The following is a 14,698-nucleotide window of genomic DNA, read 5'->3' as shown; positions in this document are numbered from 1 at the left end:
CTGTTTCAGAGTGACCAAATCACTGTTCCAATTTGAATTCAACAATCATCAAAACAGTGTGCGAACAGTCTTCGACAATCTGTGTGAAAGACAGAGGAGCCCCAATACAATTCGAATTCCTTGAATTGTAGAAAAAAACATGGAAAGACATGAACTAAAATCTGACGATTTAATTTAAAATGATAAGCTGACAATCAACACTTTCAGAGCCACAACAAACTTTGTTAATCAACAAAAAAAATGAACATAACATAACAAAATATGCAAAACAAAACAACCAGCGAGAAACGCGTGAGAAAAATCTAGAATAAAAAATTCGACCCTTCGTGAAAAACAGGCAGAAAAACCTAAAATTCAAGAACTTCTTTTTCCGATCCACGGTTTCAATTGAATGGACTGATGTGGAGAGGGGGAGGGGTGGGAGTGAAGTGGCGGGGAAAGGATCAAATGAGGGGGATATCGCGTTGTTAAGGACAAAAATCTTCAGATAAAAAATCGGTCAAACGAAAAATTACATAAAAAAGACCGCAGTATGTTGCTATATACTTTGTTTGAGAGCAATTAAACGCCTTGAGAGTTTATAATGCGGACTAGTAGAACCTCTTTGGTAAGAAAATATGTCCAAAACAGCATACTTTTTGCAAATACCGCCCGCCCGTGAACAAAAGATTCTCGGAGGAATTGACCATAGAAGCGAAAAAATTACACACCCTCGGGTTCTGTTCCATTGGCCAATGGTTGCTGTGTCTCCATCATACTCCGGTCCAATCTGAGTGCCTCCTGCTCGCTCATGAAAAACTCCACTCTAAGACCCTCATTGGGAGCAGAAGCACTTGCACGTGGAGATAGAGCAGCTGCACAACACGAGTCATCAGACGTGACCAAGTTTCCTTGAGATATGGTCGTGTCCAATACATCTCCCGTCATAAGCTGAGATGTGTGCTCCTCATTGCAAGGACCTAACATAACAACTACAGGAGTTATAAAATAGCATTTTTATATTAGCTTTCAAGTGCACATTCAATAAGTATCGATCCCCGGCTTCCTTCCTTATCAAATTGGTACGAAATTGTTTGCCCTCACTGTCAAATTTTTAACATGTGTAGTCCAGACAAGCACTGAGAGTAAATTGATTTGAGACTGAATTATTTCGGTCCCACGACGAGGCTATGCATTACCAAAATCCACCATGAAATTTGCTCTAGTGTCAAACTCCACTGATTCAAAAGGTTTTCCCAGGAACCAAAGAGAAAATCCACATGATTTGAGCCCAAAACAATTTTAAAATGCCAAACGCAGAATTGTATCGTTACTGGGAATGATCCATTATTACCTTGACCAATAGGAGGCGATGTGGAGTGTTGGGGTTGTGACCTTATTGCAATAATGTGTGACCTGAGCTCTATGAGGAGCTGGTTGTTCTCTCTATTGATGTCTCTATAGGAGTAGAAGAATGCAAACAACACGAGCAGCATAATTCCTCCCACTGACTTACGCAATTTCCATTGGCTGTCGTATATCAGTTCCTAAACATCCACTCCAATTCTATCCGAGAGCACTCTTTAGAGCCTGACTTTCGTCTAATCCCTATTTGCATTTTAAAAAACTAATCTGAAAATGTTATTAAACTGAAACTACGGCGAAGGACAGAGCAGGTCGATTGTTTTGGCACAAAGCTCGTGAAATTTAGCAAAGTTAAAAATAGATCAGATCAACATTTTAACTTATTTTCTGAGAGTAATAAATACTTCTGCTCTTTCAAGCGTGATAGCGATGAACTCTGACGAGTTGAGCTTATATTTAATAATAATAATAACTTACATTTGACGCTCCCAATCTCAGCAGTGATATCTCCAGGCAGAACTCGACAAACAATGTCACTGCAATCCAGCACCTGGCACCTATGGTTCGTCTGGAAGCAGTTAGGAAGAATGAAAGGATGGAAGAACAGGCAAAGAACACCACACTGTGCAGCCAGATGTACTCGCCTAGCACCAGAGAGCGCAGTTGGTCCACACCCTCCAATAAACGAGGGAAGTCGGCTTTTAATCTGAAACAAAGACGCAAATAATGGGGGAACGGATACACTAGTGACATAGAAGAGATCCGATATTAAAACTTAAAAATCACTAACTCATAGGTTTATAATTATTGTACAACTGACTTTTTCTTTTAATATAATAAATACGTTAAATGAATTATTATAATCACATAAAATCTTTATAAATTAACAAAATAAAAAACATATTGAAAAAGAAACACTATAATAGTATTGAATTGTTTTTGGATTTTCCGACCCCACCAAGTGGTGGTGATAGTGGTGGTGGTGGTGGTGGGTGGTGGGTGGTGGTGGTGGTGGGGGGGGACTATATACACACTTGGTTCAGTCAATTTCCGCCGATCGATATATTCATTGTAGAGTTGTGAGCGGTATCATAAGAAAACCCTTCAAGCGTAGAATTGGAAATAAAAAAGTCTCAATCTTTTTTCGAGGAGTTATGGAGGCTCAAAATTTTAGTGAACATATGAGCATCGACGTGAACTTGTTCACTTATAAGCACGACTTTTTGTTTAGCTTTTGTATCAAATTGTTCTTTCATTTATTTCACTAAAATATGGAAAAATTACGTGTTCTTAATCGACGATCAATGATTTAAAAAATTATGTTTCAATCAAAAGTGTTAGAATTGCATTTTTTAAAAATATATAATAAGAAGTTAGAAGTCAGCGGCAAAGAATTTTCTTAAAACACATGCAATGTTTTGAAAAACTTTACCCTTCTTAACTGCTATATAAGCTCAGTATAGACCTCTTCAAAAATTTTCATATTATCGTACAAGATAAATTCTTTTTTGGAAAACAATTTTATCGACAATTGATTGGGTATTCTACTTGCCATCTGAAAACGTTACTGGAGCTATCTTGACTTATTGTATTTCGTCAACCAGATCAAACCAGTTTATTTTTCTTTCTTTTCAGGTCAACATCTTTTTTGCTGTTTAACTAAAACTGTCATAAAAACCACAATATCCGACATCAAAATGGAGACAACTGCACCAGCAAAATGGAATAAGGAAAAGCTGATACAAGAAATTTTGAAACTAAGAGAAAATAAAAGAACATCACTTAGTAGTAGTTTGCAACAATGTGAAATAGATGAGCTCAGAAAATACGTAGAACTATATAAAGAAAAAGCTGCGTTAATTGAACAAGAAAACAAAGAACTTCGAGCACCTATAGACAACGAAAAAAGGTTATATGATCAGTCAACGTCGGAAGTCATTCACTTGAGAGCTCAAAATGACAAAATGCTGACATAAATTATTGATGGTATCGATGACAATGAACGTAAAGCTTCTGAGAGTGCTAGCAAAAAGTTTTTCTATTTTTTCTAAATAGAAAAAATTTTTTACTATGGTTCGGAATATTTAACATAAAATATCTACTTATAATCATCGTAGTTACTCTACAAAAATGTGGTGACATTGAAAGAAACCCAGGTCCATCAAATTTGGATAATTTAACAAAGATTGAATAGTACAAGGGTGGGTGTTGGAGAAAATCGGAGTTTCCCAAGTTTTGGTATATGAATTGTAGAAGCCTCAATGATAAACATGAGCAACTGTCTCGTTTTTTGAAAAATCTTGATGAAACTTAATTCCTAGTTGTTACCGAAACATGGATAAATGAAAAAAGTGAAATTCCCGAGTTTTATCTGTGCAAGAGTCATCATTTCGTTCACCAACCAAGATCATATTTAACTAATGTACAGAGAGGCGAAGGGGTAGGTATTTGGGCTCCCAAACAGTTTACAGTAAAAATGAGAAATGATTTGAACACAATCAATAGAAGACTTTTTGAGTCAATGTGGATTGAAATTTGTAAGCCTTTAACACAAAAACTGCTCATTAATGTATCATACTGCCCCAATGTAAATCTTTCTTTTTTTTCTGGATGAAATGACTGTAGAAATCTCAAATGTGTATTCGTATACAGATAATCTAATTTTATTTGGAGATTACAATATAAACTTGTTAGGCGCAAAAGGTAGACAGTCACTTGATATTTTGACAGCAAATAATGGGCTATGTTACGTTAATGAAACAGAGGCAACATGGACAAATGGTGAAAAAAATCGTTAATTGATCACTGGTTTATCTGGAAGAGCCAAAATTTTGAATCCAATGTCCTCGAGTCGACTCTTGCAGTGGATCACTTCACAATAGTATATCAGTCATCATTAAAGACAGATCACACTGATAAGAAAAGACAGTTTTTGATACGTAATACCAAGAAATAATCAAGATCAAATTTCAATCGTGACATTGTGCTGCAAGATTGGTCGCCTATGTACCAGATAAATGAGCCTAACGAAATGTTACTGAAATTTGTCGACATTTTTGAAAAAATACTGAGTTGTCATGCACCCTTGAAGTTGGTAGAAAGTAGTACCAAAAAACAACAAAAGCAACGGTTGACAAAGAAATTACGTGGTCTCATAAATGAAAAACACCGTCTTTTTAATGCGTGCAAGAAAAACACAAAACCAGAGATTTATAATATTTACAAATCTTTACGCAATTCAGTGAATAGAAAACTGAAAAAAGCTGCAGATGATTATACGAAGAATTTTTTCCAGCAGCTACCAACTTCAAGAGAACAATGGAAATTCATCAAAAACAGGATCAACTCCAACAGTCAAATAGAAAAAATTGACAAATTAAGGGAAGGTAGTTAATTTGCTGAGGATGACAGAAAGATTGCCAATAACTTGATTTTAATAACTGTTTTGCGAGGCTGGGATTATACAAAGGCAAAGACGTTTCTCCAAATCATTCTTCCCTAACATTTGAGGGACCGGAATTTAGCTTCCGACCAGTCACCAGAAAAGAATTGTATAATGTTATTGATAATCTACCGAAGCATTAATCGCCCGGACCGGGCTATATACCAGCATGGGCGCTAAAAGATAGTAAACTGTCTATTGGAACTCATTTACAATTTGTCGTCAATTAATGTATAAACAAAAACACGTTCTAATATTTTGAAAACAGCCCATGTTACAACTGTTTATAAGAAAGGAGACCGACTAGAACCAAAAAACTATCGACCCTTATCAGTTACACCAACTCTAGCAAAAATTTTTGAGCAATTACTACTTGAACAACTAACTCATCACCTAACTCTTAATGGTCTCATTAACAAGAATCAATTCGGATTTCAAAAGCAAAAGTCCTGTCTCGATACTATCATTTCATTAACTGAAAAAATAAACCAATGCCTTGACGAAAACGAAATTGTTGTTACACTTTTTTTAGACTTAGCAAAGGCTTTCAACTCAATATCTATAGATGTTTTTATGAACAAAATAAAAAGTTATGGAATGGGAGAGAATGCAAGAATCTTATTAAACTCCTTCCTTTGTGATAGAAAACAGTGTGTAAAAAATGGAATGGCAAAATCAGATTGGGTTGTTCATAAATCACGGTGTTCCTCAGGGAACTGTCTTAGGGCCTTTAATTTTTATACTTTATGTCAACGACTTCAGTGAAGCTGTATCAACGAATTGTGATATATTACAGTTTGCCGATGATACAGCAATTCTATGTCACGCAAAGAATGAAGCAAAATTTGCAACTAATAGCTGAAGATACATTAAACAGGACAGATCAATATATGAAACAAAACAGGTTAACCTTGAATGAGGAAAAAAAGAGTTAATGGTGTTCAGGAATGAAAAACTGCCAATCATTGAAACTTTCGATTTCAAGGGACACCGATTGGAAGCATCAGAAAAATGTAGATATTTAGGTGTAATAATTGATACGGAACTGACATACCAAAATCAAATAAATAAGGTTATCAGTAAAATGGCTTCAGCAATCAGATCATTATATTTGGTTCGTTATCAGGTACCGTTAAAAACAAGAATAAATCTTTTTAAATCTCTAGTTTTATCTCATTTAGATTTTAGTGCATTTTTTCAAAATTTACCATCTTACTCTATTGACAGAAGACGGTATCATAAGAAAACCCTTCAAGCGTAGAATTGGAAATAAAAAAGTCTCAATCTTTTTTCGAGGAGTTATGGAGGCTCAAAATTTTAGTGAACATATGAGCATCGACGCGAACTTGTTCACTTATAAGCACGACTTTTTGTTAAGTTTTTGTATCAAATTGTTCTTTCATTTATTTCACTAAAATATGGAAAAATTACGTGTTCTTAATCGACGATCAATGATTTAAAAAATTATGTTTCAATCAAAAGTGTTAGAATTGCATTTTTTAAAAATATATAATAAGAAGTTAGAAGTCAGCGGCAAAGAATTTTCTTAAAACACATGCAATGTTTTGAAAAACTTTACCCTTCTTAACTGCTATATAAGCTCAGTATAGACTTCTTCAAAAATTTTCATATTATCGTACAAGATAAATTCTTTTTTGGAAAACAATTTTATCGACAATTGATTGGGTATTCTACTTGCCATCTGAAAACGTTACTGGAGCTATCTTGACTTATTGTATTTCGTCAACCAGATCAAACCAGTTTATTTTTCTTTCTTTTCAGGTCAACATCTTTTTTGCTGTTTAACTAAAACTGTCATAAAAACCACAATATCCGACATCAAAATGGAGACAACTGCACCAGCAAAATGGAATAAGGAAAAGCTGATACAAGAAATTTTGAAACTAAGCGAAAATAAAAGAACATCACTTACTAGTAGTTTGCAACAATGTGAAATAGATGAGCTCAGAAAATACGTAGAACTATATAAAGAAAAAGCTGCGTTAATTGAACAAGAAAACAAAGAACTTCGAGCACCTATAGACAACGAAAAAAGGTTATATGATCAGTCAACGTCGGAAGTCATTCACTTGAGAGCTCAAAATGACAAAATGCTGACATAAATTATTGATGGTATCGATGACAATGAACGTAAAGCTTCTGAGAGTGCTAGCAAAAAGTTTTTCTATTTTTTCTAAATAGAAAAAATTTTTTACTATGGTTCGGAATATTTAACATAAAATATCTACTTATAATCATCGTAGTTACTCTACAAAAATGTGGTGACATTGAAAGAAACCCAGGTCCATCAAATTTGGATAATTTAACAAAGATTGAATAGTACAAGGGTGGGTGTTGGAGAAAATCGGAGTTTCCCAAGTTTTGGTATATGAATTGTAGAAGCCTCAATGATAAACATGAGCAACTGTCTCGTTTTTTGAAAAATCTTGATGAAACTTAATTCCTAGTTGTTACCGAAACATGGATAAATGAAAAAAGTGAAATTCCCGAGTTTTATCTGTGCAAGAGTCATCATTTCGTTCACCAACCAAGATCATAATTAACTAATGTACAGAGAGGCGAAGGGGTAGGTATTTGGGCTCCCAAACAGTTTACAGTAAAAATGAGAAATGATTTGAACACAATCAATAGAAGACTTTTTGAGTCAATGTGGATTGAAATTTGTAAGCCTTTAACACAAAAACTGCTCATTAATGTATCATACTGCCCCAATGTAAATCTTTCTTTTTTTTCTGGATGAAATGACTGTAGAAATCTCAAATGTGTATTCGTATACAGATAATCTAATTTTATTTGGAGATTACAATATAAACTTGTTAGGCGCAAAAGGTAGACAGTCACTTGATATTTTCACAGCAAATAATGGGCTATGTTACGTTAATGAAACAGAGGCAACATGGACAAATGGTGAAAAAAATCGTTAATTGATCACTGGTTTATCTGGAAGAGCCAAAATTTTGAATCCAATGTCCTCGAGTCGACTCTTGCAGTGGATCACTTCACAATAGTATATCAGTCATCATTAAAGACAGATCACACTGATAAGAAAAGACAGTTTTTGATACGTAATACCAAGAAATAATCAAGATCAAATTTCAATCGTGACATTGTGCTGCAAGATTGGTCGCCTATGTACCAGATAAATGAGCCTAACGAAATGTTACTGAAATTTGTCGACATTTTTGAAAAAATACTGAGTTGTCATGCACCCTTGAAGTTGGTAGAAAGTAGTACCAAAAAACAACAAAAGCAACGGTTGACAAAGAAATTACGTGGTCTCATAAATGAAAAACACCGTCTTTTTAATGCGTGCAAGAAAAACACAAAACCAGAGATTTATAATATTTACAAATCTTTACGCAATTCAGTGAATAGAAAACTGAAAAAAGCTGCAGATGATTATACGAAGAATTTTTTCCAGCAGCTACCAACTTCAAGAGAACAATGGAAATTCATCAAAAACAGGATCAACTCCAACAGTCAAATAGAAAAAATTGACAAATTAAGGGAAGGTAGTTAATTTGCTGAGGATGACAGAAAGATTGCCAATAACTTGATTTTAATAACTGTTTTGCGAGGCTGGGATTATACAAAGGCAAAGACGTTTCTCCAAATCATTCTTCCCTAACATTTGAGGGACCGGAATTTAGCTTCCGACCAGTCACCAGAAAAGAATTGTATAATGTTATTGATAATCTACCGAAGCATTAATCGCCCGGACCGGGCTATATACCAGCATGGGCGCTAAAAGATAGTAAACTGTCTATTGGAACTCATTTACAATTTGTCGTCAATTAATGTATAAACAAAAACACGTTCTAATATTTTGAAAACAGCCCATGTTACAACTGTTTATAAGAAAGGAGACCGACTAGAACCAAAAAACTATCGACCCTTATCAGTTACACCAACTCTAGCAAAAATTTTTGAGCAATTACTACTTGAACAACTAACTCATCACCTAACTCTTAATGGTCTCATTAACAAGAATCAATTCGGATTTCAAAAGCAAAAGTCCTGTCTCGATACTATCATTTCATTAACTGAAAAAATAAACCAATGCCTTGACGAAAACGAAATTGTTGTTACACTTTTTTTAGACTTAGCAAAGGCTTTCAACTCAATATCTATAGATGTTTTTATGAACAAAATAAAAAGTTATGGAATGGGAGAGAATGCAAGAATCTTATTAAACTCCTTCCTTTGTGATAGAAAACAGTGTGTAAAAAATGGAGTGGCAAAATCAGATTGGGTTGTTCATAAATCACGGTGTTCCTCAGGGAACTGTCTTAGGGCCTTTAATTTTTATACTTTATGTCAACGACTTCAGTGAAGCTGTATCAACGAATTGTGATATATTACAGTTTGCCGATGATACAGCAATTCTATGTCACGCAAAGAATGAAGCAAAATTTGCAGCTAATAGCTGAAGATACATTAAACAGGACAGATCAATATATGAAACAAAACAGGTTAACCTTGAATGAGAAAAAGAGTTAATGGTGTTCAGGAATGAAAAACTGCCAATCATTGAAACTTTCGATTTCAAGGGACACCGATTGGAAGCATCAGAAAAATGTAGATATTTAGGTGTAATAATTGATACGGAACTGACATACCAAAATCAAATAAATAAGGTTATCAGTAAAATGGCTTCAGCAATCAGATCATTATATTTGGTTCGTTATCAGGTACCGTTAAAAACAAGAATAAATCTTTTTAAATCTCTAGTTTTATCTCATTTAGATTTTAGTGCATTTTTTCAAAATTTACCATCTTACTCTATTGACAGAATAAACAAACATAAACTGGGGCATAAAAGTTTGTTTTATGAAAATCAAAAACGATACTGCCAGAGATCTACTTCTGGAGAATAAAATTTTTCCAGCAGAGCTCCAAATAACACGGGTGTCATTAAATAGGTTTTTCAATATTCTCCAACAAACAAGAAATCGCTCCAATAAACATTTCAGATTTTTGGAAAACGTGCCAAATATTGCAAGCAAACGAACCCATAACCTTTTCTTAGAACAAAAATGTAAGTCAAAATAGAGTAATGGTTCCATTGTTCGTAACTTTATTCGGAAATGGAACACACTTCCAATTAAAATTATAAAAGAAACGTCGAAGACCAAATTTAAACAAAAAGTTACAGCGGAAAGGCTTAAACGACACGAAAGAGTTTCAATAGACAGAAGGGTTACAGGTTTCAAACATACTTTTTATAAAACTACTTTAAGAAAACCGAACCTTAGTTTGTTATGAATTAGAAAATAAGAATGTTTGGTTAACAAATTAATAACATGTAACATTAACCAAGTGGCTATTTTAATTTCATGTTTCATATTTAGAAAAAAAAATTATTTTAGGTAAGTTACAAACAGTCAATGTTTAGATCAAGTTTCCATTATACAAAAAATCTTATTTACGCTCAGATGAGATCCCAATGAACACTCATTTTCTTTTCAGGGAAAAGCTTATGGATTTTGGCTTCGGTTTTTGTAAAATTTAACCGAAAATTTCAAATTTGACTAATATTTTGCATTTTCTGTAATACTATGACTGAATATCATTAAACAAAGGCGCAATTAGTTTCTTAAAGATAATTAGGTAGAACTTACTAACATTTTGAGATGCCTATTGGCTGTTATGACTTTGAAAATTTTTTAAATTTTATGGGATTTTGAAGTTTACTCCATTTTTAAACTTATTTGAACTTTTGAAATAATGGTCGTTCCCTCTAAATACAGGTCCCATATAATTTTTGCCGACAAAGGTAAAAATAACCGCTTAACTTCGAGCGAATTGCTCTCAAACGAACGGCGAGCGGTTGGCTTCGTCAGTAGCTAGCCACGGGGGGGGGGGGTGCACCGAGGGGTGATGGGGATCAAAAGCGTCAGACGAAAAATTGGTCAAGCGAAAAATTGCATTAAAAAAAGACCGACAGGACTAATATAATTGCTAGAAACTTTGTTTGAGAGCAATTAATCATATGGTTAGCGGTTTTACGTTTTAACAATTAGGTTCATGACGATGATACTACGAGATCTCAAAAAAATTTTCTTGATTTTTGACTGTTCACAAATTTGAATCGTTCTTTTTTGAAGTATTCTCACATTACCACAGCATTGAGAGAAAATAAGGTCCAAACTATTGATAAAAAAAGACGTGCAATTAAGCATATTTGAGGTCGCAAAACTTCATCTGATTATTGACAGTTCTCACGGGCTTCCTTTTGAGTTAGAAATCATCGTACACGGTCACTGCTGAAAACTAATTGTTCCATGGACTAAACAATTTTTCTTTAAAATGTTACTTTTTTATATTTATAAATTTTCATTTTTTAAGTCTTGTCATATTACCACAATAATGAAATATCCATTTAGTGTTGAAAAGAAGCTCAATTGAACACATACAGAATATTTTTTTCACTAGTTCGTTTTTATAATGGCTCCGATAGTTTCTCGCAATTTTATTCGAATTTCTGGTTTCTGCCGGTACATGTAGTTCTTGTTTTGGTCACAAGAAGTATACAAAATAATTACAGCTTTAAGTAGCGTTGTTTTTAAGAATAATCGAGGGAGGTCTCATCCAGTTTCTTGGGACAAAAAATTTAACTTCTCGTAACTTCTCCGTGGCTTTTATATTATAACAATGTTTGATGACTTGGACACCGGGGTTTTCAAAATAGCTGTGAATGGTCAATATGTATTTTTAAATGGTCTTTTAACGTATACACTTTTAAAAGCAGGTGCCATTGAATCATCAGTTTTATACTACCCAAAATTAAATGTGATAAATAGTTGTATTCATTATATTTCATATTCAGTTGATACCAAAGATCTTTTAATAGCTTCAATGCTTATTGTTTTCGTAAATTGCTAGTAGATTTTAGAGTAATTTTACAGTCCCATAACTTAGTGCTATTGTTTTCTTAGGGAGTAGATTGCAAATCTGTCCAGAATTTATTGTAAAGCCAATGATTTTAATGACTTGAAATTTTTTCAGGCTCAGGGGAACTTCTTTTCTAGTCTCATCGAGGACAAGTCACATCTGCTTTCTTGTTAGGGACGGGTGGTTTTGTTTACTTGAGGTTTCATCTGATGGTATTTTGACTTCGTTACTAAGCGATTTCGAATTTAGATAGTTTCCGCCTTAAAAAATGTTTTTTTTCGTTATTTTGTTATTCGAACAATTCGAACGTGTTTTCAATTGGTAGACAGTTAATTTTAAAAAATGTGGATGAGCGGCGTTGGAACATTATTTAATTCCCAACAAAGCAGTTTCTTAAATTAATTTTCTTCAATATGGTCATCAGTTATCTCTTAAACGGCACTGAACGTAAGCTTGAGATTGCAATTAAATCAATCGATGCATTGAAGCAATAACATTACAGACAGAAATGCACTGCAACATTTATGGGATGATAAGATTTACTAGGATCAGTAATGTTGATTGCATGAAGGCCGAGGCGAGCTCAAATCATGTAGAGATTTTCAACTTCGACCTAGAGCAAATTTATACACACAAAATGCTCCCCATTAACCTTTAGAAAGAAAACCATATTATAAGCATTTCGTGCCCAAATGCGTTAAAGGCTTTCTGACAATAACTGAATTCCAACAAGAACATGATTTATGCAAAACGCGCTCTAAGGATTTTATTAATTGAACCGAATTTTCTGGCTGGTCTTATAGTAGTACGACCAGTTAAACCTTGATACACTCTGCATCTGACGCAATTGTCAATTCATTAAAACAGGGTTAATGCAGAGACTGATGCAATTTATTGCTGAATTTCCATCACCCACTATCTGCGAAACAATTTCTTCAGTTTCATCACCCACTATTTGCAAAATAATAATCCAATTCATATCTTCAGTTTGAATTATAAACCTGTGGTTTTGCCCCTTAAAAACTCATAAGTAATTTCCAAAACGAATTGCCCATTTCATGCTTTAAGTTAAATTAGTTAAAGTTAAATGACAGATAGACTAGTAAAGCACACCAAAAAGTTGGAAAATTCCACGCGCGTTTTTCCTTAAGCAAAAAGTGGCATACAAAAGCCCACAGGACTAAAAAAAGGATTCAAACTGTGCTTGAGAGCAAATGAATAGCAAAGCTGATTTCCAAGAAGATTTTTGTATCATTTAATGAAAAACTTTATTCGCAACTTTCCTCATAATAAACTATGGCATAGAACTGTAAACAATCTGCCAAGAGCCCCAACAAACTAATTTTACGATGAGAAAAAAACTTATTTCAATTAAAAACGGACACAGATCATTGCCGGAGAATAGCCGTCATTGATTCTTATAATTAGATATTTTTAAGTGCGCGCTATTTTGATCGGATTTTGTAGTAAGACATACTTTTGTTTCTTAATGAGACTATACACAGAGGGATACACGATGTATCAATACAAATACCCATTAGAGATGAAAACTAAGACTTATAAGAACCAAGATCAAGTAGTGGTCATCTAGAACTGGGCTTAATGGGTTCATCACGTTTCTATTTCTGATTGTTTTCTTTACAGACTATGTTCATTTCAGATTGCCCTCCTGAGAAACTGCTGTTTGAAAACACTTTCAGCAGAATGAGCACTAGCCCAGAGAATTCAAAGATAGCCGGCACATTACCGGAATAGCTGGAAATACTTGAGTGCAGTATACTGCAGATAGTAAAATACAGACACAGATACAAGTTATAAAGTTATAGAGGCTGCTCAAGAAACAACATAATGTAAAAAACATTTTGCGATAAACTAATAAGACTTGTGAAAATTCACGCCACAGAAGCCTTTTTATTGAGGCCCTTAATTACAAATGACCTCCTTCGAACTTCAAAATAATTCATATTAAATTTAAATTTTTAAAATTTTAAGTGCAGAAGTCAGTTTATCGAGTGAGGCAAGTCACGTATGAGTCAAATCTAATCAGTCCAATGACCTAAAAGCTAGAGAGAATGAGAAATGACGTCGCGCCCGCAAATGCTCTTAAATAGGAAGAAGTCATTCAGAATTATCGACTTTTTCAGTTTTGCTGAGTGAACAAATGTAAAACGAAAAAAGAATGTCAGTTAAAAAATCAGGAACATCACAAAATAGCTACGCTCAGATTACAGCTGTAAAAAGATTGTATGCAAAATGTCGCTTAAGCGGCAAAATGAGGTAAAGCGAAACAAAAATTTATTAGACAAAAAAAGGAGCGCAGAAAAGCCGGCTGAGATGGGGGCGGCTATTAATCAGTTGATTTGACGCCGTTTTTTGAGCTCTTCAGGGGCAATTAAAGAATGTTCCAATGGATAAAACAGCAAGAAGTTTTTTCAAGAAATGCTGCAAAAAAAGTCAGTTTGAAATGCTCAAACAGCATTTCTCTTACTGATGAAACAAGGGTGCGCATACCCAGTGACGGAATTGTTTGAGTTTTGCAAAGAAATGGAACGAGATTTCCCAAAAAAACACAAATTTTAGTTCGAACAAACGATCACTTATGTTTTGGGATGCAAAATGATCAGACGGAAGAAAAATGATTGTTAACTAACCAAAGAAGCTTAACGCGTTATTTGGGAATTTTGAAAAACTACGAAGAAAAAAAAAGCATTTTCCGGACATCATTTTTCAAAAAGATAATGCTCCTGTGCATATCAAAGATTAATGACAATTTTTTCCAAGATAAGAAGGAGTGGAAGGTGCTGAAATGGCCGGCATATAGTCCAGATCTAAATCCAATCGAAAAATTATGAGCGATTTTGAAGCACGAAAACAGACAGCTTGATTACGGAAACAGACCGTTTTTGGGAAAATTGGAGAAAAAGTTTCAGAAAAGTGGAATGAAATTGACCAAGATGTCATTAGAAACCTGTATGAAAACTACACATGCAGTCTGCT

The 14,698-nt window shown here is 34.2% G+C and overlaps 1 protein-coding gene across 1 annotated transcript in view; it reads right to left on the bottom strand.

Moving 5' to 3' along the window:
* The window catches only part of LOC142340265 (uncharacterized), a 30,808-nt gene that overhangs the window by 10,523 nt on the left and 5,587 nt on the right, over nucleotides 1-14,698 (bottom strand). The window contains exons 5-7 of the mRNA XM_075390829.1: nucleotides 1,822-2,050; nucleotides 1,334-1,526; nucleotides 711-959 (exon numbers count right to left, since the gene is read on the bottom strand). Of these exons, the coding sequence (XP_075246944.1) occupies nucleotides 711-959; nucleotides 1,334-1,526; nucleotides 1,822-2,050 (671 nt within the window). The remainder of the gene's footprint in view (nucleotides 1-710; nucleotides 960-1,333; nucleotides 1,527-1,821; nucleotides 2,051-14,698) is intronic.

This window comes from Convolutriloba macropyga, chromosome 5 (genome assembly GCF_964194025.1).
Source record: "Convolutriloba macropyga chromosome 5, txConMacr16.3, whole genome shotgun sequence".
NCBI lineage: Eukaryota > Metazoa > Xenacoelomorpha > Acoela > Convolutidae > Convolutriloba > Convolutriloba macropyga.
The sequence above is the reverse complement of the archived record's forward strand: the minus strand, read 5'-3'. Positions and strand labels throughout refer to the sequence as shown.